This window comes from Dreissena polymorpha, chromosome 6 (assembly GCF_020536995.1).
Source record: "Dreissena polymorpha isolate Duluth1 chromosome 6, UMN_Dpol_1.0, whole genome shotgun sequence".
In the NCBI taxonomy this organism is placed as follows: Eukaryota; Metazoa; Mollusca; class Bivalvia; order Myida; family Dreissenidae; genus Dreissena; species Dreissena polymorpha.
The window spans coordinates 65330887-65358595 of record NC_068360.1 but is presented as its reverse complement, the minus strand read 5'-3'; the positions used below and the strand labels follow the sequence as shown (position 1 = coordinate 65358595).

The following is a 27709-nucleotide window of genomic DNA, read 5'->3' as shown; positions in this document are numbered from 1 at the left end:
AGATATGTTTACAAGTTTATCCATTTTATACAATAAAACATAACCCAGTAAAATAATAGAATTTTAAATTTGTTGAATTGTATCATGCATTAACCATAGTGTTTGGACGTCCTGTCAGATATTTTGATGCGATTCATCCTTTAACGTTAGTCATTAATATACAGGTGAACGAATAAAAATGAGAGTAATTTAATAAAATATTAATAATAGCGTCTTTGAATTATATTTTTACTAGGGAATGCAAACCAAAACAACAGCAGGATTTAAACAAAATATTTAATGTATACTTTTATTTGCCGGCAATAAAATTATGTATACAATATGAACAAAACTATTTACAAGATAAATATACATTTTATAACAACAATGTATAATTGAGCGGATTTTTCAAATCACAATCACATCATTTCAAAATGGAATTTCTACATAATAGTTTTACCTATGCAAGCAATTAACAGACAAGTCAATAATGGAGACTCGGCCTGGGAAAAAACTGGTATTAACCCTTTCAGTGCTGGAACCGAATTTTGAAGGCCTTTGCAAACAGTTTGGATCCAGATGAGACGCCACAGAACGTGGCGTCTCATCAGGATCCAAATTGTTTGCTCTTCTGATAGTATTATTTTTAAAAAAAATCGAAAAAAATGCTAATTTTTAGAAATTCAGCAAACGACATTTTAGCAGACAACAAATTTCCCAGCATGCAAAGGGTTAATGCATGTGAGTAACGTCTCGTCCTGTGAAACTTAACGCACCTGCATTTAGCCCACTCTTCCCAGACCGAGATGCAATATAACACAAACACTAATATTTCTAATGTTTTGATTGTATCAGGAAACTTCTGAGCTCCCCATAAGTTGGAGCTATATCGTCATTAAACGTCAACGACTTGACGTGATGTAAGTGTGAAAGAGAAGTCTCCGTCACGTTAAAAACTGACTGGTTCACACCTAAGGCACGTATGTAATCCGAAAGTAATACTTTTTCACTCGACATCGAACACAGTACCTTTCCCACCGGAAATCCGCAATGCGGAGACTTCCGGTGAAGAACGAGGCTCGTACCTCGTGATTCCAGATCATTCGAAACTAATTGCCGAAGTCCCGCAAACGTGAGATCACACGGGAATGATTTCAGTTGAACTATCTGTAACTTCGGGCTGAATGTTTCGGCCGTTTGTTCTAAGGAGAAGGTAAGCAACTTGTTTTGAAGATGCTCGTTAACGACTATGCTATTTAGCGTTGCGTGTGTAAAACGCGGCTCTACTACGGGACCCGTGGCCTCCTTGTACTCCACCTGTGAAATACGTACATGATTTATGAAACCTTTTCCACTCAAAAGCAAAGCAAATGGTTATTTGCAACCAGCATATAACCAGACAAACCTGCGGGCAACTCGCAAGCTGTTCAGGTTTAATTATTTTTGCTGCCCTTCAGTATTGTCAATGATGTATTAAAAACTGTATGAAGTAAGAAAGATCTCTAATTTTATTTTAAGTTCTATTTTAAGTGTTAAAGGGGCCTTTTCACGTTTTGGTAAATTGACAAAATTTAAAAAAAAGTTGTTTCAGAATCGCAAATTTTCGTTTTAGTTATGATATTTGTGAGGAAACAGTAATACTTAACATTTACCATGCTCTAACATTGCCAATATATGCATCTTTTGACGATGTAAAAGCCTGAAAGTCATAAAGCGTTGCAACGCGAAACGATTGAATAATTTGGAGAGTTCTGTTGTTGTCTTTATATTTTGTGAAACTACGAGGATTGCATATATATAGTATACAATACTTTCTATCTTGCGTGAGCGCGGATGGCCGAGTGGTCTAAATGTTTTATACTTTTACTCCAGGACTAAAGGGGTCAGTGGTTCGAGCCCAGTTTAGGGTTACTTTTTGTTTCTTTTTATTAATTTTATTCACGATATTTCACTGGAGCTTTTTATTTCCAATGTTTACAATTATCAATATAAAGCATATAATGACAAACTTCAAAAAATGCAAAAATCTGTGAAAAGGCCCCTTTAAAGTGACTCATGCAGAGGAATTAAAAGCTAATAGACGTAAACTGTATTTAGAAACATATGCGCTCCCCAAATTCAACATGACATGTATATTATACTGTAGTCCGTATTTATAAAACAGTTAGACGGTGCGTTGTAATAAAGGGAAGAAAATGCCAAGTTATACTTAACATTAAAGCACTTTAAAGAACATAACACTTTTAATGTGCTTTCTTCATGATTGAGTCTTCATTCGAGAGGTGAATATAGGCCCAAGAAGTTATTCCAGAAACAAAGAAGATTAAAACTTAAAAATATATGTTATTTGTAGCCTATCCACGGCATTTGCTCAAAGTATACATACTTGTATTATAACGATCTTTACTCCATCGTTTAACGTATTTATTTATCGAGCAAAGCACATGATACATTATTTCATTCGCGTTTTGAAAAAATTATATGAAGTATGAACGAAAAGCATTCAGTAAAAAGCGGACAAAAACATGAGTTGATAAGAAAGAAAATATCTAAACAAAGTATGTATTTAAGAAAAACGGCAATTTTATAACATCAAGATAATATTTTTTTTATAAGATGTTTCTGAAACACGACCCCGTATGTATAAATACCTGTATGGCGAACTCGGTTCGCGTTAGCACACGCTCGGTGACCCCCTGCCCCAGCCCTTTCCGATCGTCCCTAAACACGTTCCTGTCGAGCATTACCTCGAGCCAGCCGTCCTCAAGGGCGGCAACTCCGTGTGGCTGAGCGGAATGCAAAGTAAGCCGCTTGCCCTTGTCCTCTAGAATCGCCATTGTTGTCATGGGGTAGTAGTTGGTTTCAATCGGACGCTGTCTGTTATTTCGCCTGCCCATCAGCGTGAATCCGTTCTGGTCGGTGAAGAAAAGGTCCTCGTTATCAACGTCCGTTTGCAGTCGCATGATTATTTCTGTATTCACCAGCGACGGCTCTATATTCAGGTCGATTTCGTTAGTGATGAACACCGACGTCGCCTTGACGTCATCAACGTTGTATATGGTGAATTTCTGTGAAAATCCGGATTTGTAGGTCAAACTGACTTCGGAGAAAACCATCCCACTAGTGACCTTGATATTCGGCGTTGAATCGTACAGAATATTGATCTCTTGGGCCGGACCATTTGGCTCAAACAAATAGGCGCCGCTCTTTCCCGGGATGTATTTGTAGAACTTGGATCTCACCACCGTAGATTTGCCAGTCTTTTTGTCGTTTATGCTCTCTAGACTGCCCGATCTTGAGTCAAACTGAACTTCAATAAAATCGTTTTCGATTGATATGTATTTCGTTGAGCTTTTGCTCTTTTCGTCGAAAATTAAAACGCTCGATTCAACGGCGTGTTTCGGGCTTGTTGCAGTCCGTGAGATTGTGAATGTCCGGACCTCATACGGTAACAGTTTCACAGGAAACGACAAAATACTCAGCCCACTATGTGTGGGATGGGTGGATTCAGACGCCTGGTACTGCTTTGTGTTTCCTTCCTCTTCCGTCACCACTACATGACCCTGAGCGATGCATACACTTACAACGTCCTCGCGCGCATGCTCAACCGGATTCGCGACTACGATTTTCAGTTGTTCGCCCTGAAATTTCAATTCGTTCAACAACAGCAGCGATCTCGGGCTATCCTTGTTGACGCTGTTTTTCAGTGCCGTCGTCGAGCTTATTGATCCATTCGTGAGCAAGAGAGAAAGAGTGGACGCCAGCGCCTCCCGCGCCTGTCGGAACGCGTTGGTAAGCCGCTCCTCGTAGTCAGAAACAACGAACGGAAGTGACGTACCAGTGATCCCGTCGTGATGCTGAAACATTCCAACGTCCCGTCTGGCGTTTCGCAGCTTACCCATGATATCTTTATAGGCTTTGGATATTTCGGCGCAGCCTGCTTTGAATTTCGTGCATTGGTGGAAGGCCGAGACGCTGAACATGTCGGCGGCGCGGATTAGCGGCTCAATTTCGCGCGTAAACCGTTTCATCCAGATGCGCGTTGTAAAATATCCCGTCCACGTGTCGTTTTCAAAATCTGAGTAAGGAAAAAAGTCACCGCTTAAAACTGGAAATGACTTGTCCGGGCTTTTTGTATTCCGTAACTTAGACTCGACCTTACGAATACTTTCAAAATAGTCCTTGACCGTCCCAAACTTGATATTCATCTTCCAGTCCGATTTTGCGTTTATATATTGCATAATTTTGCCGTAATTGGAATGCGTGTCTCGAAACGCGTTTGCTAGATCGTAAGAAGCGTCTTCGCCTATGAAAATCACGAGATTATCGTAACCATACAATCTAGAAGTAAATCTGTATGCCTTGTACAATTTCTCCGCCAAATCCTTGACGTTAGCGTCCGTAACTGGCACGGCTTCTGATGACGTCATCATGTGCAAAAAATTGAACTGTTTGCATACGTTCTGGTCCGGACCGCACACATCCCCGTTCCAGTACCCGGGATACGGCATAAGATTTGTCAGAATATCATTTGCGTCATCGGAACTCCAATATGGCCGCCACATGAAATCCATCGCGCGTTTGCGCATGAGCGTCGCCTTAATCGCTTGATGAATTCGCAAAATCACCATGTTTTCGATCCCGGACTTTTTCCAAAGGTACGGCATCGTGGATGAATACCCAAAAGGGTCGTTTATCCAGGCGTTGACGGGCTTGATTCCCAGGTTTTCCTCGATCCACTGGTGTCCCTCGATGAGTTGGTCGATGACAATTTGGTAGTGTGTAACCGCCTCGTCAGGCATTACCCAGCCGCCCAGAACCACCTCCAGCTGACCTCGGCGTATCAGCTCCCGCACCTGAACAAGACGACAGGTTACATTCAATACTTTCATACATAAAGCATAATTATGTTAATTAATTACAAAATATCATGTATTAGAAAACAATGGATATTTCTCGTCTTATTTAAAAGGATGAATATATAAAACATGTTTACTATATTTTATCAAACCAATATAATACATCATTAAATCTAAATCAACAAATAACATTCAATATGATGTTCTTTATTAAATACATACTTAGTATACTTTTAGTCAGGCTAGTAGTTATAGCGTGTCAAGAGAACGCGGGTTCGATCTTACTCATGGTTATTTTAACTACCTTAGTTATTCTTTCTGGATACAGAGGACATGGGTTTGCGAGAGGCCTTGGAATTAATTTAAACTTAAGACATTGCAATATAAACATTTGGTACAATTCCAACCTCACCAGACCTCTACCCGAACATCGCAGCATTTATGCCAAAATGAACGTGCGTTAAACACCCGACGCTTTATCACTTGTAAGTACCTGTTGCTTGGTGGTGTCGGGGATATCGCGGAACCAGCGTTCCAGAAAAACTACTTCCGCCCACTGGAACGTCATGTTCCGGTTCTCCGTCAGGAAGCTTACCATGTTCCGGAACACCTCTGTCGGGTAAAATTATGAAAGGATTAAATTGATTATTAAAGTCACTAAAATTAATAATTGAATTAATCGTTACTGTCGGTCTTTTAAAATGAGCCTACACTATTTGACGTTTGTTCATTATGTTGTTTATTACAAATATATGGTCATGAATAATAATGTATGTTATGTTTGCCTATTCGTGGACCCTGGTTGTTTCCTCTTATAAATATTTAAATATCCGTTAATCAAATTTTAAATCATCTTCGACATCAGAGAAGTGTAGGAACAAAATATTAAATATTAACAAGCGCTTTCAAAGGACAGAGCGTACGACAGTTCTCGTTCAAGTCAGAGTTTCTATCTGTATTTCTGAACCCAACTATTGCACACACAATCGTAAGCAAGTTATGTTAGCTCAAATAATTGAACACTTGTCTAATTTGAAAATCATTAAAAGTGACAGTAATCTTGATTTTTAGCGAAAACCACTTTGTTCATATAATATAAGATACACTGACATTTTATTTAGAACGAATTAGCCTATAATGCAAGCATGCATTGTTTTTTATACACTTGCATCCCAAATCGCTCTTATGATCTTGCGCCGAAATCATTGTTCGATATTTAGGTACAGGGAGTCTGAGGAACCTCGCCCTTTATCATATCCATACCGTCGCAATCCCTGGACAAAATGATTATGTTTATCAACTTCAAGTGGTATTTGAAATTGTTATCGATGCTTTCAAAATATCTACTATCACTGACCTTGACTAAACACCCCATGTTCAATTCAAAGCAAGATCTTGACATTTGCATTTTTTGTGATCAGTTTCAATACAATAGCTAAACTTGTTATTGAGTTATTTTTAGCTAACCATTTAAACTGAATGCGTTATCGAAAGATTCGGGTGAATTTTTTTGGTATTTCTAGTAACATTGGCCTTGACCTTGACAATGACCCGGCGTATCCCATACGTTTTCCCATGAGAAGGTGATGTAGTCTTGGTACAAGTTTATGTTTGATTAGCAGTAAGCGGTCAACATAGCTTAAATGTATATCTAAAATTTCAAATCGTTAAATACCCTTCATTAATACACATTTCCAAATCGCCCCATTGGTGAAAACAGTACCATGTGCTTTCTAATTTCAATGTCACATAATATCTTTTTGCACCAAGGGGGCGAAATAAACTTATAAAACTTGGCCTATGTGATCATATCAATATGTCTGAATAGGGAATAAACTTACCGAAAACTGTAACGCCCTTTTTGTATTAATGCACATTTCTAAGTATAAAAGGCCATTTGACAACTTTTTCAGCAAGAGTTTCAACACTTAGCCTATGGGGTCGATGAATGTTACATTTTTAACGAAATCCGCCAAGCCATTCTTAAGTTGAAAATCGCCCCTTTTTGACAATTCAAATAAAAGTACCGAACTTGGGCTATGAGTTACTTTTAAAAGGGGGAAAACGTGTTCTAAGTTTGAATAAAAACCATCAAGCCGTATCTGAGAAATTAACCAAAAATGCAAAACTAACTTGGACGCCAACGTCGCGGCGAGAAAATTAGCTTTCCCTTTCACATTCGTTCATGTGTTTCGTGGTAGGTTTTCATTGCTATTGAACACAACAACCTGCAAGTCCTTTGACATGAAAGCACATTATCGTTCATTGATCAATACCAGGCTCAACTTACATGCGTGGGTATTCCATTAATATTTGATGCTGTTGACGATATGATGACAAGTGTGCGATGGTCTACAGCGGAAGATATAACGGCTCACGTTGACATTTAGTAACATGTAAGATATAATGGCTCACGTTGACATTTAGTAACATGTAAGATATACTAGTGCCATGTTATATCATACGATCATTTTTTTTTCTCATTTATTTTTCACATTTCTTTACATTGTAGTTTACATCCATAATTACTAGAATACGGAAAAACATAAGAAAGTGTATGATAATAATGTACATTTTGAACTATAACATATCAAATATTTAGCGTATGCGTGATTATATTTTAAAAATTGTTTACATTGCCAATGTTATATAAAGAGCTTTGTGATTTATAGCAAAAACTTAAAACTAATAATTTATATTTACTAAACATAAAGTTTTGTATCTAGAAAAAGTAAAGAAAATATTTTACAACAAGATTTGTTTCAATGGAATTGTTGTAAGTATTTGTTTTTGTTTTTAGAAGGATTTTTTCTTTAATTAAATTGTTTTGCCATAAAATTTGTCTGGGTAGCATTATTTGTGGTTTGTAGAATGTATGATTCACCTAAATTGAATCCATTTTTTTTTGGTATTGTTCATATTTATTTTTTACGAGGGCAATCTCAGATTCAATTTTTTTCTCGTATTTAGGTATTCAATAAAGTGAGGAAAGGTTGGTATGCATTTTTGTATTTCATTTTAAATATAAAAGATTTTAATAGTATCACAATAAAGTTAAATACATCAGAGTGTAGTTTTTTCTCAGTGCATCCAAAGAAATACGATCATGAGTTCCAAAAAATAGCGACCTTTTATTAGTAGTAGTTATAGTGGTTATTTATTGAAAACAGGAAGTTGAATGGGTATTCTTTATGCAAGCTGACATCCAAAAACTAACACATTGAGACAATTAATGTTCAAGAGATCTTGAAGTTTAAATTCGGTGCTATTACTATTCATTCGGTTCCAATATTCACTCGGTTCGAATACTATTTATTCGGTTCAAATACTCGTATTCGGTTCCAATACTATTCATAGTTATGTTACAGTGGCTATATAAGCCTCGTTCTGTGAAAACTGGACTAAATGCAAAAGCGGTTGTATCAGATAAGCCTGTGCAGTCCGCACAGGCTAACTAGGGGCGACACTTTCCGCTTTTATGGTAATTTTCGTTTAAAAGAAATCTCGTTTTCGCGAAAGTCCAGTTAAGGTGGAAAATGCACAGGCGGACTGCTCATACTGATCTGGAAACCGCTTCAATAAACATTTTAGTACACATTTACGATACGATACATTTTTCGAAGATGCATAATTGATAAAGTCCATATCATATGATTATACATTTTCAGTACTTAATTAATTGTATTGGTACCTCTAGCGCCGTATATATTCGATGAGCATGGCGAGCTAGTTCCTGTGCTTATAAAGATTACAAAATTCTCTCGTAAGTTTTATATTGCCGTTTGATCGTTTATGAAACGGCCCCCTGGGACGACACATACACACATGCATTAAGCACAGTTTTCCTAGAACGCGGCTTATATGACGACAGCGTTTTTCCTAACTGTCATGTCATATATGTTATCGTACCATGTAAAATTTTTATTTTATTTTTCAATTTAATTTGAAATAGCAAAATATTGAATAAATCTATAACATCTTACACTGTAAGTTAGTTTCAGACTCCGAAGCCTACCAGTTTAACCAACACAATCTTAAAGAATTACAAAATTAGAATATTTTTATCAAATATGTCTACCTTTAATCCGAAAATAGTAATGTGTCGTTATTTTATTTCATTAGGTTTTTAGTAGCGCCTACTTCCTATCTTTTTTAACTATACCAGTATAGTAATATCTGTTTGGTTTCCTACTCTTACATGTGACCATTTATTGGTGAAAAACATGTAAACAATCACTACAGACCTACCCTATACGTTGGTATATGTAACCGAACTGATCGACCTACCCTATACGTTGGTATATCCAACCGAACTTATGTGCAATATTATGTACGCATGAGTAACAATCACAACCGACATACCCTATACGTTGGTATATGTAAACGAACTGATGTGCAATATTATGTACCCTATACGTTGGTATATGTAACCGAACTTATGTGCAATATTATGTACGCATGAGTTCATGTGGAACATGTGCCCTTTAATTAAAACAATTTCATAATTACATGAGCCTCGCTCTTGGAAAACGGGGCTTAATGAATCTGCGTAGCGTCTTCCCAGGTTAGCCTGAGCAGTCCACACGGGCAAATTAGGGACGACAGTTTCCGCCTTGACTGGATTTTCGCAACTGAATAAGACTTCCTATACACGAAACATACCATACAAGATGAAAGTGTCGTCTATAATTAGAGTGTGAGAACTGCACAAGCTAGTATGTGACGCCACTAAACGCACAGGCTCAAGACTTACGACTAAACCGCTGCGTGTAGTAGCCTTCAAAGGTCATTCCATAACCTGGATCAGCGTGAGAAAACGGCACGAGAACCACGTTAACTTTGTCGTCACGTGTCGCCGTATTCTCGTCTGCATCGTAGAATTCGGGGGGAATTTTGTATCGACCGTTTGCATCTAAAGTGTAGTCTGTCTCAGCAGGTAGATCAAACGTAGAGAGCTTGCCGGTCCATGGCTTTATTTTATGACAAACGTTCTTCGTCCGGACTACTTTCACTTTTTCAAAATGCGGCAAAATATGCCCATGCGCTTTGAGAATATAGTCCCCGTTTTGCGGCGGCGCAGTTTTGTAAATTCCGGTCATCATCCATAAGCTGTGTGCAATCAGCGCCGCAACCAATATGAACACCGCCACCTTCAACTTCCGCCATGGAATTTGGCGCCGCATGTTTATGTCGTCTGAAACAAAAAAGGTGAATGAAAACACGTGTAATCCTGTTGATATATAAATGTTCCCATGGCTACCTCTGTCTTCACGTGTAATGTTTTTCAGGTTTATAAACAACAAGAAATGTGTTTGTCAGAAACACTATGTCCCCTTTTGCGACGCTTTGATTTTTTTTTTACTTTTGACCTTGAAGGATGACCTTAACCTTGAGCTTTCGCCACTCAAAATGTGCGGCATGTGTTTGTCAGAAACACTATGTTCTTTTCTGCGCCGCTTTGAACCTTTTGGACCTTTGACCTTGAAGGATGACCTTGACCTTTCACCACTTAAAATGTGCGGCTCTATGAGATACACATGCATGCCAATTATCAAGTTGCTATCTTCGATATTGCAAAAGTAATCATAAAATGAGCGATTTTGGCCATATATATTTGACCTCTGACCTTGAAGGATGACCTTGACCTTTCACCACTCAAAATGTGCAGCTCCATGAGATACACATGCATACCAAATATCAAGTTGCTATCTTGAATATTGAAAAGGTTATTGCAAATGTTAAAGTTGGAGCAAACTGACCAACAGACCAACAGACAGACAGTGCAAAAACAATATGTCCCCCACTATAGTGGGTGGGGGACATAAAAAGGAGCGCACTGATGTTTTGTTCTATGATCCACCATTTAACAAGTTTGTTATTTTTAACACCACAGCATTATTGCGTGTGTTTTTTACAAGGTTTCCATAAAACAATACATAAACACTTGAACAACATTCTTATCCGAAATGCACATTAAAACAAGACAAATCCTAACCGATAATCGACTGATACATGAAGATATGATTGATGAAATAAATCTTTGAGTCGCGCTTAAGGAAAACCGGTCTTAATGCATGTGCGTAAAGTGTCGTCCTAGATTATCTCGTGCAGTCCGCACAGATACGACACAGTCCGCGTTTTTGGATTTTTCGTTAAAAGGCAGCCTTTTCTAAACGAAAATCAAGTCTAGGCGGAAAGTGTCGTCCAAGAATAAGCCTGTGCGGACTGCATAGCGTAGCTAGTTGTACGAAACACAAGTTAACGACTTCAAGCGTAATCCGCGCAAACGTTTATCAAAAAATGTTTAGCGAAGACGAGTGCATGAAAGACGTGTACCGTAATTCCCGACTAAAGTATATTATACAGTTGATTTCTCTAAAATAGTGCCAATTCATCCGTATATAAACGTTTTATGGTTATTAAAACAATGGCATTTAGTAAAACAACTTTTTTCAGTGAATAAAATGTTCAACATAAAATAATTGCAAATTCACTTGTCCAGCAGTGAGAAAAACTGTTCAAATCAAATAACCAGGGATTTGATCCAGCTATGCTGGTTACCGTCAAATCTCTGCGCGGAGGTTGAGATTGTTCAAATCAAATAACAGCATTATTGTTATGCACAAAATATCTTCGTGCAATTATGTTGAATGATAACATAAATAACTGTTATGTATACAAACATCTATATGTAATTATGTTGCATAATTATTAATAAGCAATTATTGGTTTACACAAATCTATCTATCAGATTATACAGTGTGTACGTGCATAGCGGCAGCGTCCAGGTAAGTTAGTCAGATACTAACGTCCAGGTAAGTTAGTTAGATTAGTATTAGCCACCATAAATCTTGTTGTACTCTATGTTGTTTTTCTTGAACTTTTCCGCACGTTAATAAATATGACAACTTCGTCAATGAAAAGCATTGGGGGTTTAAACCGGTTTTAGAGCGCTCAGCCTCACTTTTTGACCAATCAATATTCATGATACATATAAGTGTAAATAAAATTTAACCTCATAGCATTGCAATTCAAATTAAACAAGAGTACAAGGGAATTAAAACGCATTCACTTTAATTACCATTTAATTACTCAATGGTAGAAAAGTGACCAGGGCAACAGAGTTACAACATTTCGAGGAACGATGAATGAAATTACGAACAAGTGTAAACTGCATCCCTTCTTTTTAGAAAAGATTTAAGAATATAGCATCATAAAGTTAATAATTCAGATCATCATCGTGCAAATACAGGAAAAAGCAGCAATAATGGGTGTAAAAGATCCATATTACATAGCTTGGTTGTTTATGTGACTGCTAAAAAATAAAATAAAAATTAAATCAAACAAGAAACGCCTGTCAGAAAGAAAATATTATTAAAGTTTAACGCTATAAACAAAATGACCTACCCGGTATGCAAGTAGCCTAAAACAGCGAAAGTGTGTCGTTATATAGAAGCAATGACACGATGACGTCTAAAAATCAATGTAGTTCTGAACAGTGAAAGTGTGTAGTAGACGGAATTTAGAAGCGATGCCGTGACAAATTTCGATATAATTAAAGAGGCAGTACTGTAAAAAAAATATATATATTAAAGGCGCAGTACTGTAAAATCGAATTACCAATAACACCAGCTTTGGTGACTGAATATTTAAGAATCAAACATATAAAATGGTAATTCCATTAATAATTCCAAATTTTATGATACAAAAAACATTGTTTTAGCAATTGTTTTGTTAATATACTATCATTAAAATCTTTAATGCATGAACATTCTCTGGCGTAACGTACCAACTGCGAAATATAAATACAATAGGATGGACCTTTAGGAATGGTACCATCTTGGAACGAAAAATTCACAATTTCAAAGTTAAAGTCGTATATGAGTACAGTGCCGCCCCGGATGTCCCTATGAGTTCTGCACTGGCTTATCAGGGACGACATTTATTCGCCCAGAACTTGGATTTTCGTTTAGAAGATACTTCTGTAAAACGAAAAGGTCCATAAAAGCGGAAAGTGTCGTCCTTGATAATCCTGGGCGGTACTGCACGGACTTGTCTTTGACGAAACTTAAAGCACATAATATTACTTTCTTAAACCGGATAAGGATGAAATCTTAAGTTTCAATTTGTGATCAAATTCAAAATGTATATAATACAATTTTGTTATACATACGTTTTAATGTTTAAATCTCATTTCGATGTTGCCGTAACAAAGGTAGTTACTAACAGCTTCACACTCGGTTAAACCTGCTAAAACACGTTAGGATTAAATCAACGTACGTACGAAATTGATTTATATTTTCCCAATACGCAGTCGGTAAAACTAACTTATTCGTATTCATAGCCGATGTGGCTTGAAAATATTAAACATTTCATACCCAGAGGCAACTTTTCATAGCGAAAACTTCTTTACAGTGACATTATCATTTTACATCTATACATAACGTATATGTGCATACATGAGGGCTTTAAATTGTAAACAAAGTAGTAGTTTTAACACTTTTATTTAAATATTGATAATCTCCTTTGCAGGAGTTTATTGACTCTGGGAGTTCTATTATGTATTTTTGTTTTTAATTTCATGGTTTTCAAATCTGGTTCTCACGCTTGAAAAACACACAACAGCAACAACAAAAACTAGGACGAAGCCAAACAATTATTAAAAGTTTCATATGCATTCGTATTCAATGAAGGAAATATTTTAAAAAGTGAATTGTGACATTTTCCATTTCTCAAGATAATCAATCATGTTGTATTATCTAATAGTCAACTATAATTGTAAGAAGAAGTGTCAGCTTTTTGAGCACATGCGGGAAAATGTGTAAAGACAAGCACATAACTTTATTGGTAGTTTTTAAGCCCCCTGAAAATAAGACTAAATGCAAAATACTTTATATTTCACCCATTTAGCGAACACATATTCATCCGTTGAACTTGTTTTTGGTCGTTGCTTTAATTATTAAACCCGGGCTGATGTTTACTGATTAAAAAGTTACACAAAAAACACGAACAGCGATATTTCTCTGCAGCCAGTGTCTACAGGTATTAATATAAGCTGTTACTTTCGGGTATAAATATAATTAATATATGAAAATGATAAATCATGTTGGGAAAAAAACGACTTCACGTTCCCGCATGCGCTCTTTCTAACTCCCTCCCTCCTTTGCTTTTGGAAAATTTCCGATTCCAACTTCAAGCATGCACTATCCTGTCATATCTTATAAGTAAATTATCAATACTAAATTGTCAACGCGTTATATTGATTAGTAATCATATTAACTGCTTGGTGCGTGGACTTCACATGTTATATTGGGACGACACGTTAGGCACACACGTTAGGATAGTTGATTTATAATACCAAAGAAAACAATTAAGAATCAAATTGCACAATTTATAGTACTGTATACATCAGATCGTATGTCAAGACACATATGCAGTTGCTGTAACATACATTTGACGCATACTTTAGGTTTATAAATGTTTACGTGAGTATAATAATACACCGAAAAAGAACTATGCACGAAGAATGTTATATAATATAATTCGCATACTGAAAATCATCACAAACGTCACAAAAGTGCTGAAATAAAACGGTTCTGTGTGAATGTGCATATAGTGTCATTCCAGATTAACTTGTGCAGTTCACACAGGGAAATAAGGGACGACACTTTCGGCTTAAACCTTGTTTTTCATTTTGACAGATTTACGTTAAACGACAATTTCCGTAAAAAGCGGAAAGTGTCGTCCCTGATGAGCCTGTGCAAACTGCATTGAACATTAAGTCCGATTTTCCCTGATCAAGGCTCATAAATTTCTTGTTTAAGCTAAGTTGTTAAGTTATAATATGTGATCATATTCAAATGTAAATACTAAAATATTATATAAAAACATCCAACTATTTAAATCCCAAGTCGGTGTAATGCTTACCGTAATACAGGAAGGTTTTGACATACAAGTCATTGATATTATCTGCAAACGCATTAAATAGCACAGTATGATTTCATTAACCTAATTACGAAATAGGTTTGTAGTTTTCCTGTGCATGATTGCTAAATTAACAAGGAGAACAAATCAATCAACATTACTTGAATATGTATGGTTTGATATTGTTTGAATTCATAGTTTAGTATTAATATAATATTGTTCTTAACCTTGTTTTGGTGACATAAGGTCCATAGCGAAGAGTAAATTTAAACCCCTATTATATGCAGCTCGTATTTTCTAATTATTATATACACATGTAAAGCGAATAAACAATCATACTTTAAACAATCATACTTTAAACGAATTTCATGAAATAAATTCACAACATTACGGTACCGTAGTCAGGATATCACGTCCTTTTGTTAGAGCTAAACTAAAACAATTCCGCATGTTGTAAACGAAATGCTGATACAAGATAACCTTTCCGCATACTAGACATGTTCAACTTATCAGTTGAAACATCGCTTAACTAAACGTACGCAACAACAGTTTAAATGTTAAAGGGACCGTCAACCACGAATGACGAAAAAAGAAAACTTCTAAAATACCACATTTTTGTACAATAATTAGTTTATATTGATTAAAATATCACGACTGGTAGAGTACATTACTTGTAAAAAAAAGTTGTTAAATTTCACATTTTAAGTATATTCGGTATAACATTTAACTGGGTACATGTACCAGGTAAATACCAGTAAGCTATAAATAACGCAAGTAGATTGATCATCATCGTCACGTGGTAAACCCAGGAATGCAAATTGTGCCTGCGTAGTGGATTGTATATATTTTATATACAAAATAATCAATCTACTTGCGCTATGTTTAGTGTGTATATCGTTATGCCACTTATTTTCGCGATGTACTTTCGATTTCACATCGCGAAATTTTATTACCGAACATCCTTAAAATATGAACTTTTATCAAGCAATGTAATATACCAGTCGTTATATTTTAATCAATATAAAGTAACTAATAATTGTAAAAAAATACTGTATTTTATAACTTTTTTTTTCGTCATTCGTGGTTGACGGACCCTTTAACAATTCACAATAAGTCAATTATCGAGTAATGGAGTGAACACATACTATACGACTATACTTATTTACAAGATGCATCACTCTTCTTTAAGCACTCTGCAATCAACGATTCTGATTTCTGTAAATATAAACACTGTTTAACCTCAATGATCCATTTCAACTTCAAATATGCACGATCCTGTCATTCTTAATAGGCCAATAATCAATTTTCATCGGGAGATATTGACCCAATTAATGGCCTTTCACTATTACCACTTGAAGTAACAATACCACTCTCCTGTGTATTAATTCCTAAGTTCGCTTCTTATGTTTACTGCTATCACGTGCACGTCATTTTCCATTGATCCTTTTAATATTTAATACGTATTGTTAACTTTATACAAACATAAAGATCATTTATTTATATAAGACGTATTGCAACCCTTTTTCATCCGATGGAATCATTGAAATCTTTACAAAAAATAGTGCACAGTTGAGTATTCTCATTTTGTCATTGAATGCTTGAATAAAACTTAAATTTAAACTATATACTCACTTCTTTAGCATTTACTTTCTTTCTCGTTCATTGCAAGTAATGTCCAATACCAATTCATGTTAGAGATCTATTAATTAAATGGACGCGTCAATTGAACATACGAGCATGCATGCCGATTTCGTTAATGAACCACCATTATTTCCATATTTCCATCAGAAGTTAAGCTACCACAAATAAATATCACTCCAAAAGAAACACGCGCGCAATTGCATTTATTTCCATAGTTACGTGTAATCAAAGAAACGCAAACACGCGAGTGCTGAATCAATTTCCGCTCGTTAGTTATCAATAGGCTTCATTGAGTACCTGCTAGTTGTCCGTGTCACTTTATCAATGTCCGCAAATATGGCCACTCGCAGCATCATTAACTATCGATCTCAATGACATTTATTAAGCATCGTTCTGCGTAAACTTGGCTTTATACATGTGTGTTAAGTGTCGTCGTAGATAAGACTGTGCTGTCTGCAAAGGCCAATCCGGAACGATACTTTCCACTTAGACTGCATGCTCGTTTAGAGGAGACTACCTTAAAACGAACAAGTCCATAGAAGCGGGAACTCTACTCAATTTTTAGATAAATAATGAGTGTATATATATATAATTCGAGTAGATTTTCACTACAATGCGTTTTTATCGAACAATGAAATATTCACACAGTATCACCATCCGCCTTATGGAATAAGGGGATCTAATAACGTCCTGTTATGTAATTGTATGTATCGAACAGGATGTTTTATATATAAGCTTCCGGCTAATATTATCTATCCGGTCGAGTGCTGAAGCGTTATTACGAAAGTTTTGTTAGCGAATAAGTTTAAAGTCATGTGTTCAATAGGAGCGAAACAGTTCAATAACAACATAAAAATAAAAATAAAGTAGAAAAGCAAATGTTATCATACACCTGACACTGCGGTTCGAACATGGGACCTATGTTTTGCGAATTCGTAGCATACATTAATTAAAATGTTAAATCTGTTGTTTATTCATGTTTTTGCTGGTGTAAACGCCCTCTGATTATGTCATTGTGCTTTTGAGTGCGAAAGAGAAAACTGTAAAATGTAACGTCCAATCATTTAGTCCATACTGCCCCGGGATAGTTTGCGTGCAGATGTTGTTATTGCAACACTACAATTGGTTTTATGGCAGCCTAACAACTAATCGGGCAACAATAAAAGCGAAATATGGGACACTTTGAGCAATTAAGGTCTGTACTTGGTCAGACAAAACGCGATCTTGCAACTTGTCATCTGAGAGTGGTTTTGAAAAAATATTATTCTATACAAATTGGCAAGAGTTGCATATCGTATGAGAAATTGTCTTAAACTTTTTAAACACATATTAACAAAAACATCAGACAATTTATATAGTAGAAGTCAATATATAAAGTTTGTCTTAGTTTCTAACAGGACGAGCGCAGAATGGTCTTGCGCCTCTCCGTCTCTTCCAATCAGAATTAGCCTATGATAATCTATTATAAAGACGGTCATGTAAATGTGAATTTAAAATAAAGTCGCGTTCTGAGAAAACCGGGCTAAATACAAGTGCATTAAGTGTCGGCCAAGAATAGACTGTAAAGTCTACACATGCCTCTAAGGGACAACACTTTCCGACTTTTTCTTTGGAAAAATCGTCCTTAAAACGAAAAATTCCGTAAGCGCGTCAAGTGTCGTCCCGGTGCGAACTGCACAGGATAATCTGGCACGACATTTTACGAACATGCATTAAGCCCGGTTTGCCTAGAGCACGGCTGATTTATGTATGCGTTGTTTATAGGACAATAAACACAGAACGATTTGGAGTTCTAATGTTGAGTATTTAACTACCAAAGCGTTTTTCGAGTGTAATGAGACCTTCTCTTTACGACGCATTATTTTTTGCAATGTGTTTAACAGGGTGCAGGATCACGTGACTTTGTGGGAACCATAGGTGGTGCTTTTTTTCGATTACTTTTTAACAAATTTGTTATTAAGAATTTCAACTAGTGCATAAAGACATATTTTATCGCTTCTTATTGCAATGTGAAATACTAGTACATCAGCATTACTTTATTTAATAAGTATGCGTTCTTGTTCAAACATTCTATGTGTAGTGCATTCATTTGTACGGTTTTGCTTCACGCAACGTGAAATTTTGTCACCGATTTTTAGACGTATTCAAGGCATTTATTCTTATACCTTAATATGTCGGCACAAACTGCAAGAAAAACTGTCTGTTATGCACAAAAGATTTGTGCAGATGAATTTCAATAACTTATTATTGCAAAAATAAAGTTCTTAACGGTTTGTTTACATTCTGTCCAGCCCGTGCGTAAACCCATAAAAACCCGTTGATTCTGCACCCTGTTAACAGTGTTAACAGCAAAAACAATGTGACTGTAATGTAATTTCATTTTTTTTTATCATGAAGTGATTGTCTAAATGTCTGTTGTTTGTCGTTGAAGAAAATGGAATATTCTATAATATATGAAGACTAGGACCGCACAGAATTGTTTATTTAAATGTTAACAACACTAAAGAGAAAATAGTTCAAACAAACAGGTCTATATACTGCAGATAACCATTTTTTTAATCTAATACAGGGAACATTATATTCATGAAGGTTTAAAACTAGTTTTCGACGTTGTTCATTGCGCATTTACATACCAAACGATGCGCGTGTGATGCAAGGCTATGAGATCATCAGCATTCCATCAGCTTGGTAATTCCGATTTAAACAATCAACAATAAACCGATGCAAGTTACTATTGCATTTCACTTTCATTATACTAAAAGCTGTCAGTGTAGCTCAGCCAACGTGTAAGATCTACGCTTAGATTGACTTTGCACGTGTTTACTTAGGGATCAATATATAAGGAACGACTGAAAAGGCTTACACATTCATCTTCACGCTATGTTTGTCAAGTGTCACTTTCTATACGCAGTAACTGCAATGTTTAACAAGAGCACCGCCTTGCGGGTGCAGACCGCTCATCTATTTTCTTTTTAAAGGTGAAGGGACTCTCATTTTCAATCACAAAGGAGGGAGGGATGGAGTGAAGAGCGGTGCATTGTGTGGGGGTGTGGACATTTATTACATTTTCTTCCAAAAATGCGAAAAAAAGGAAAAAAAAAACCGGGGGGTAGGGGGGGGGGGGGTGGGGGGGGGGATTCTTGGGTGCGATGGTTGGACGGTATTTCAAACATAAAATAATAAAAATAAATATTTGTGTTTTTTAACCGTTTAATAAAAAAAAATTGGGGGGGGGGGTGAGGTGGGGGGGTATAGTGTGAGGGTGTGGTGGTAATTTGTGAGATGATCTTAAAAAAAAAAATAGGGGGGGGGGGATTCGGGTGGGGGGAGGGGGGGTGGGGGGGATTCTTGGGTGCGATGGTTTGGACGGTATTTCAAACATAAAATAATCAAAATAAATAGTTTTGTTTTTTAACCGTTTTAAAAAAAAATTGGGGAGGGGGTGGGGTGGGGGGGGGGTATAGTGTGAGGGTGTGGTGGTCATTTGTGAGATGATCTCAAAAAAAAAAAAATAGGGGGGGGGTTGGGGGGGGGCACGGGCGATGGTTTGGGTGGAGTCTATTGTGGTATGTCAGGTAAGAATAGTTTTGTCAAAGTATCAATCAAATCTAATCATAAATAAAGAAGTTATGGCAATTTTAGAGAAATTTAATAATTTGACCTTGAGAGTCAAGGTCATTCAAAGGTCAAGGTAAAATTCAACTTGCCAGGTACAGTAACCTCATGATAGCATGAAAGTATTTGAAGTTTGAAAGCAATAGCCTTGATACTTAAGAAGTAAAGTGGATCGAAACACAAAATTTAACCATATATTCAAAGTTACTAAGTCAAAAAAGGGCCATAATTCCGTAAAAATGACATCCAGAGTTATGCGACTTGTCCTTTTACTGTACCCTTATGATAGTTTGCGAGTGTTCCACGTATGAAAGCAATATCTATGATACTTTAGGGGTAAAGTGGACCAAAACACAAAACTTAACCAAACTTTCAATTTTCTAAGTATAAAGGGCCCATAATTCCGTCCAAATGCCAGTCAGAGTTACATAACTTTGACTGCACAGTCCCCTTACGGTAGTTAGTAAGTGTTGCAAGTATGAAAGCAATAGCTTTGATACTTAAGGAATAAAATGGACCTTAACACAAAACTTAACCAAAATTTTCAATTTTCTAAGTATAAAAAGGGCACATAATTCTGTCAAAATGCACGCCAGAGTTATCTAACTTTGCCTGCCCAGTCCCCTCATGATAGTAAGTAAGTGTACCAAGTTTGAATGCAATAGCATTGATACTTTCTGAAAAAAGTGGACCTAAACGCAAAACTTAACCAAAATTTTCAATTTTCTAAGTATAAAAAGGGCACATAATTCAGTCAAAATGCACGCCAGAGTTATCTAACTTTGCCTGCCCAGTCCCCTCATGATAGTTAGTAAGTGTACCAAGTTTGAATGCAATAGCATTGATACTTTCTGAGAAAAGTGGACCTAAACGCAAAACTTAACCGGACGCCGACGCCGACGCAGACGCCGACGCCGACGCCAAGGTGATGACAATAGCTCATAATTTTTTTCAAAAAATAGATGAGCTAATAAAGCGTTAAACAATGTTTCGCGAGATTTGATTTGATTATTTAACAGTTTATGTTTGTACAGTGCTACCTCAATTGAATAAAAACATGGTCATAATGTCGATACACTAACACACGGCAAAACGTGTGTAACGCGAAACTGTTCACGGTTCAGTTTGACGACTAATGTTCCCAATTCGGAACATAATTTCACATTCAAATATTTTTACAAAGATTGGTCCTTAATTATAGTCTGTATTTTTAGATAAAGAACATGTTGTCAATCTGAACAAGCATTTACACAAAATGATTAAATTGCTATATGGAATTTACCCTTGTATAACTTTATACAATATTAAAAAACGTTTACGCAAGTTTGCCTTTTATTATTTCCAATGTGCTTTTGGTAAACTCCTGAAATGTCAGCGCACATTTAAGACACCGAATGCGATGTTTGCAATGGTGAGCTTCGTAAATAAACACCATGATCAGTTCGTTAAAGATATTCAAAAATTAAATACATATCAATACAATAATTCAACGTTAAAAAGATAATAAGTGCTGCTTTAAAACACTATTTCAATCCTATTAGGATAATACAGTGCTGCATTAATACACTATTCAATCTTTATAAGATAATACAGTGCTGCATTAATACACTATTCAATCTTTATAAGATAATACAGTGCTGCATTAATACACTATTCTATCTTTATAAGATAATACAGTGCTGCATTAATACACTATTCTATCTTTATAAGATAATACAGTGCTGCATTAATACACTATTCTATCTTTATAAGATAATACAGTGCTGCATTAATACACTATTCTATCTTTATAAGATAATACAGTGCTGCATTAATACACTATTCTATCTTTATAAGATAATACAGTGCTGCATTATTACACTATTCTATCTTTATAAGATAATACAGTGCTGCATTAATACACTATTCTATCTTTATAAGATAATACAGTGCTGCATTAATACACTATTCTATCTTTATAAGATAATACAGTGCTGCATTAAAACAATATTTCAACCTTAATCAATTAATACAGTGCTGCATTAATACAATATTTCAACCTTTATAAGTTAATACAGTGCTGCATTAATACAATAAATCAACCGTAATAAGATAATGCTACGTCGAATTTATGCATTAATTCAACCTAAATAAGATAATACAAAGCTGCATTAATATAATCCTTTAACTTATAATTTGACGGATAAAGCAATAAGTACCTTAAGGCATCAATTACACGAATGTAATTTAAAACAGTTTTAAACCACGCACACAAACTGTAAAAATAGATAACATACCCTGTGACACGTATCGCAAGTTCTATCACATTCGTCCTCTGTACATGTTAAGCGTACCTGTGTTTGCAAACGCCTTATTGACATTCTACCCATGTTCTGTTTACATTCAGGTACTATGGCCTATACAAAATATTTAAACTTGCCCTCATGAATATTCCGTCGAAATCCGTGGATAACCGTAATTCTAAAAATAGGTAATAAATACCGTACGCGAGTGAAATGGGTATATGGACGTGGTCAAATGCAAGTGAAATGTCTTCATCGTATATTCGATATTTGTCGTTTGTCCTTACGGATAATGTCGGACGATGATTAGGTTAAATATAGCGTGTAATTGTGAATGTATTTAAGTGCGGCCGCGTTGTAAACGTATTTGCGGTTTATATGGTATTATCTCGTAGACGATCATGAAGTTCATAAATATCGACACGAAGCATAAAGAGATAATACATATGCGTATCATTGTATTGTCTATGCTCGTTTGTCTCATGTTTATTCAAATCTCAAGCGACACAGCCGCGAGGGTACATTTTACGCTCTATGTTGTTGTAATCGAATATATTGACGACCACACAGTATTATAAACGGATATAAATACCCCTCTACTTAGGAAAATAAATAACAGTAAAAAACACATAAATAAAAAACACGTGAATACTAATTCGCACTATTGATGACAGTAACACGTGCGTTAAAGATTTACAAATCACATTGACGTGCGCGATTTGTGTAGGCTTTCATTCGAAATCCATTGGAGGCATTATCAAAGCTATTATAGCGCTGCATTTTAAGCAATTTCAGAAGAATAACACTGTTTAAATATTTTATATGCATGGAAAGAGGGACAGGTTTTTTGTTTTTAAAAGCGTCTTTATTTAGAAGAAATTTAGTCGAGATGACAGGTTAATTGAATAACGAAACAAACAAACTTGATTTTGACAAATCTACATTTTGCATGTATTTTAGCTCCGCTCTGTGAAAACTGGGCTTAATGTTTGTGCGAAAGTGTCATAGCAGATTAGCGTGTGCATGCTCATTAGGGACAACACTTACCGCATAAAATAGATTTTTCGCATAGAAGAGCGGAATGTGTCGTCCTTGATAAGTTCTGATAAGACTGTTCGAACTGCATAGGCTAATCTGGGTAGACTCTTTACGCATTTGCATTAAGTTTGGTTGTTCCAGAGAGTGGCTCATTTGCTTTATTACAAAATATTACTTGTGTAGACATATCTATTTAAAAGCAAAAAAATCGTCGCATCGATTGTTTACTCGTGTGCCGCAAATGGCGAATTTACAAAAAATGAAGCTAGTTACATCACGCTTCCTGAATGAAATCGGTCGTGTTCTGTTAAAACTTCGCTTAATTTATGAGCGTAAAGTTCCGTCTCAGATAAGCATTTGTAGTTCGAACATGCTACTGGTAATAAAAGGCGACGTTTTTCGTCTGCTTAGTTGTTTCTATTCGTAGTTGTGTTTGCAATCAAACGGTAATATACTGATCAATTTATCACTGAAATAATACTTGAACATACCACTAGTTCTTAACATTCGTATTACACAGGTAGAATACTAAGTCATGTAGCACTCCGTTACTGATTAAAACCATAACACAAGATGGGGGGGGGGGGGGGGAAAGACAGATGGGGAAAACAATAACAACATAACATGTGAGCTTGCTACTTACATATACGTCCCATTTGTATGCGCATAAAATGTAATAATTGTTCATGAATCCAATTTTTAACTGCTATGGCACCTGCATTAGTTCCTATTGCACATGTACTGATAGTAAACGTAATCCACAGTGACCCAGAATACCAGATAACGGAGCAAATAGACCTGGCATTTAAAGTCACATATCCTAGTAAACTCACCATTAACGTCTTGCGATCACAATATTGACATATAATTTATGAATTGTCTTCAGTCAATGATGAACAATTTACTAAAAACTTTTAATAATTCTTCTCCATAGATGTTCATAGTACGTTTAAGTTTTAAGCAAGTCTAACCAGTTCAAGCAATAACCAATTGGAGGCGAATGATACAACTTTAAACATGAAAGTGTGCGTGAAGTGATAACACGCATATTACGATGTTAAGATAAAGGCATAGTAGTAGTATGTAAAGTGTCGGTATCAATTATCTCATGAGGTTGAGCAGGAATACAGTAAGACTGAGTGGGAAGAAGAATAACAGTTACGGAATTCAAGAAGGACACGTGACAACGTAACATATGGCGGGCTTTTGCCATATATTATGAGATACTCGACACCTCTGTGCTGACAATTTGCAAGAAAAATGAAAAGTTTAAATTTCTTCTAAGTATCCAAGAGTACTGTCTACTTGGGATTTTCGGAATGGGAACCTGCACGTGGTGATCATATGTAAAGGATTTTACTAGCCCTTGTACAAATACCATTATTACCGAAAAATGAGATACGAACAATATTCAAAAATACTGTTATGTTTGTTTGTCAATTAAGATATTTATATTAAAGCAATTAATCAATGTGCAATAATTTTATTGTGTCGCACTCTTCTTTCTCTACTTTAATATAAATATAACTTAATATCTTGGAAATCTCTCACGTGAAATGTTATAAAAAGAAAGAAAAACAAAACAAACAAAGCATGTTTGGTTAAAACATTGTTTTTAACAGGTATACATAATAATTTACCCAATAACGCAAATGTAATGGTCCACTGCCCTCAGGCATTCATCTGCCAGGTGTTATGACCTTAATCCGGTTGTTATACACATGATCGAAAAGTCAGCAGATAAGAGAAACAGAGCACGCAATCTGGTAAAATCAAAGAGCTTTCAATAAACAAAGATTAGATAATTCCATTCAGACCTATATACGTAGAAAGTAAATTCAATGTATTACGTGTATACATAATGTGTTCGGCATTTCCGAAATAAATATAATCAACGGAATGCTCAACACATGTGCTTTGAACGTTTTTACGCATAGCTTACCACCTAGCTGTTGCGACATATTGACATATGAAGTCTTCAATTAGTCTGTTTTGTTCTACAATAATTAAGACATAAGCCTTAGCAACACATGTTTGTTACAGAATAATGCCGTAATTTAAGACTTGTAATGAGTGAGGCAGATGGGGAATTATGGGCTTAAAACAGAAATCCGATCAATTTGTCATCGATTAGCCAACAGATGGCACAAGTTGTTGGGATTGAAAGTCGATGACGTTGTTGATATTCGTGATTGTGACATTGCGTCTATTTATAAACGAATTAACATACTGTTGTTGGAATACGAATATTGAGCGAAAGTCAGCGAAGGAATCGTTGTGAAGGAATACAAATATTGAGCGAAAAAGTCAGTAAAATAACATGATATTGTCTTCCCGCCATAAAACGTGTAAGCAGTGACGAACCATACTGAAACTATGGCATATTATGTTTATAAAAAAGGAGAATGTTTGCATTGACCCAAGATCGGTACCGAACACCATAATAAACTACATGTATTACTTGTAATTATTCAATTTACACCTTATTAAATCGTCAACTGATGTTGCATGCTTTTGCCTTCACCTCTTAAAAGGTCTTTCTTACTATACACCCAACATATTAACGTATTTCTTCCATGAACAAATTTGATAAAAGAAGATATGGCAACCTCGACGTCAAAAGTCAATCTTCATGTCTTCATGTGTCGCCAAGCCAACTTGTCCAGTCAAAATACCCTTAAAATAGCCATCAAAAATTGCAACAGAAACGAAACCTTTTAATTTACCATCTAGGATCTATTACATATTAAATATAAAAAATCTAGAAAAATCTAAGCAGGGGAAATGTTGTAAAAAAATGAAACAATTTACTATGTAAACACTTAATTTTTTAGATATAAATCGTCTGCTACAGCTTAGTAGTGTTCAGAAGAGCAGTTTAATTTCAATATTGGAACATAAGCCGACACACAGAAAGTAGCAAATAATAGAGATATATATTATTTAGCTATCTGTACATTTATTTAAAGCGAGTTACTTATTAATTAAACATAAAACAATATTGAAAAAGTGGGTGGGGCAAACATCAATGCAATACGAACATAACCTCAATAGGATATATGATTGCCACTTTACGTTCATGTTTGATCACAAGTATCAGGCGCATGTAAGAAAGTCTTATACAAATGTTAAACCAAGTTCTTATAATTAAAAGTCTGAGTCAGAATCGTCTGATTCCCGTCTACTTGTTGTGTTAGTGCAACGAACAACCTGGCACTCTGAACATCCAGTCGTACATTCAAGTCCATCTTGTCTACATGTGCATTTTTAAAAATCACAATTTAGTTTGCATCTGCATTTAATCATGTTAAGAAGGTTCTCTGGGGCAGGGGGTAAATCTGTTTTCACGGGTAGAAGTCTGTTGTTATTAAGATCCCAACCCTATTCAGTTGGCAGCAGTCGTGGGTCAGCTTCTATCCACTCCTGGACTTGAAAATATGAGCGCAGGCTGTGATACTTAGCCGCCCTTGAGGTAGGTGGTAATGTTTGGACCTGCACATGGGTTGTACTTTCCATTATCTTCCTCGTAAATTTCCTGAAGCGTAACCCTAACCCTTCTTCAACCAATCCACCATGATACAGACTAACAAGTATCTTTTCTCCATTTTTTACTATGCTTTCTTCAGTGGACTGTTCTGTGAATGCCTCCGCAAGTGTAACAAGATCTGCCAGAAACTTGTTCAGTGCCGCTCCTTTGCTTGTGCCATACATCTGTGAGGTAGTATCACATCCAGTGAGAGCATGTATTACAGGCAGGATATGGGAACAGCTGAGACCTTATACCCGTTTTGTCTTCTGAATATTCCACACTCGCAATCTCTTGGAGGCTGTAGCACTGGTAGCTGACTTGAAGAAGACCGATTTGCTGGGCGAATTGTAATGTAACAGAAATACAAGTAAATCCGTATCTTCACCAATAATGGTTACATTTGATGTTTCCGCTAATTTTAAAGAAGTTTCTACAATCAACCGATCAGCATCATGGACAGCGTGAACACAACGATATCCGTTTCCTTCTAATTCTGTTCCCAACATGGAAATGAAATTCTTTTTATTCTCTGGGTTTGACAAGAACTTCTCTTTTCTTGTAGCCAATTGAGTGCATTTTGTAAAGTATAATTTTCTTCGCCTTCTTGTCACTGGTTTATAACCAAAGTTTCTCGGTGTAACACAGGCAATCATACCCATACCATGAAAGGTATTGTGTCCATCCAAAGTCCGTAGATTATGGTAAACATTGTCACCCACATATTGAATGAAAATGTCTCCATGCTAGTTTTCAATATTTGTTTTGTTTGTCAAAAATGCCCTTGACTCGAACATCTGCACTTCAGAGTAAGACAAACAAAATCCAAGGCTATTCAACACTTC

General features: G+C 36.0%; 1 protein-coding gene across 9 annotated transcripts in view; it reads right to left on the bottom strand.

Annotated features, from left to right (window-relative positions):
* Positions 1 to 262: 262 nt before the first annotated feature.
* Positions 263 to 27709, bottom strand: part of LOC127834601 (alpha-mannosidase 2-like) — a 31604-nt gene continuing 4157 nt past the window's right edge. The window contains exons 1-5 of one of the 9 annotated variants that reach the window (XM_052360613.1): positions 24172 to 24195; positions 9592 to 10032; positions 5332 to 5450; positions 2631 to 4835; positions 263 to 1296 (exon numbers count right to left, since the gene is read on the bottom strand). In XM_052360613.1, coding sequence (XP_052216573.1) covers positions 814 to 1296; positions 2631 to 4835; positions 5332 to 5450; positions 9592 to 10021 — 3237 coding nt within the window. In that variant the 5' untranslated portion in view covers positions 10022 to 10032; positions 24172 to 24195 and the 3' untranslated portion in view covers positions 263 to 813. Of the gene's footprint in view, positions 1297 to 2630; positions 4836 to 5331; positions 5451 to 9591; positions 10033 to 14989; positions 15030 to 15158; positions 15271 to 19036; positions 19180 to 22216; positions 22506 to 23981; positions 24148 to 24171; positions 24196 to 27709 lie in introns of those variants that run through there. The other 8 variants (XM_052360604.1, XM_052360610.1, XM_052360606.1 and 5 more) reach the window with 8 other exon arrangements.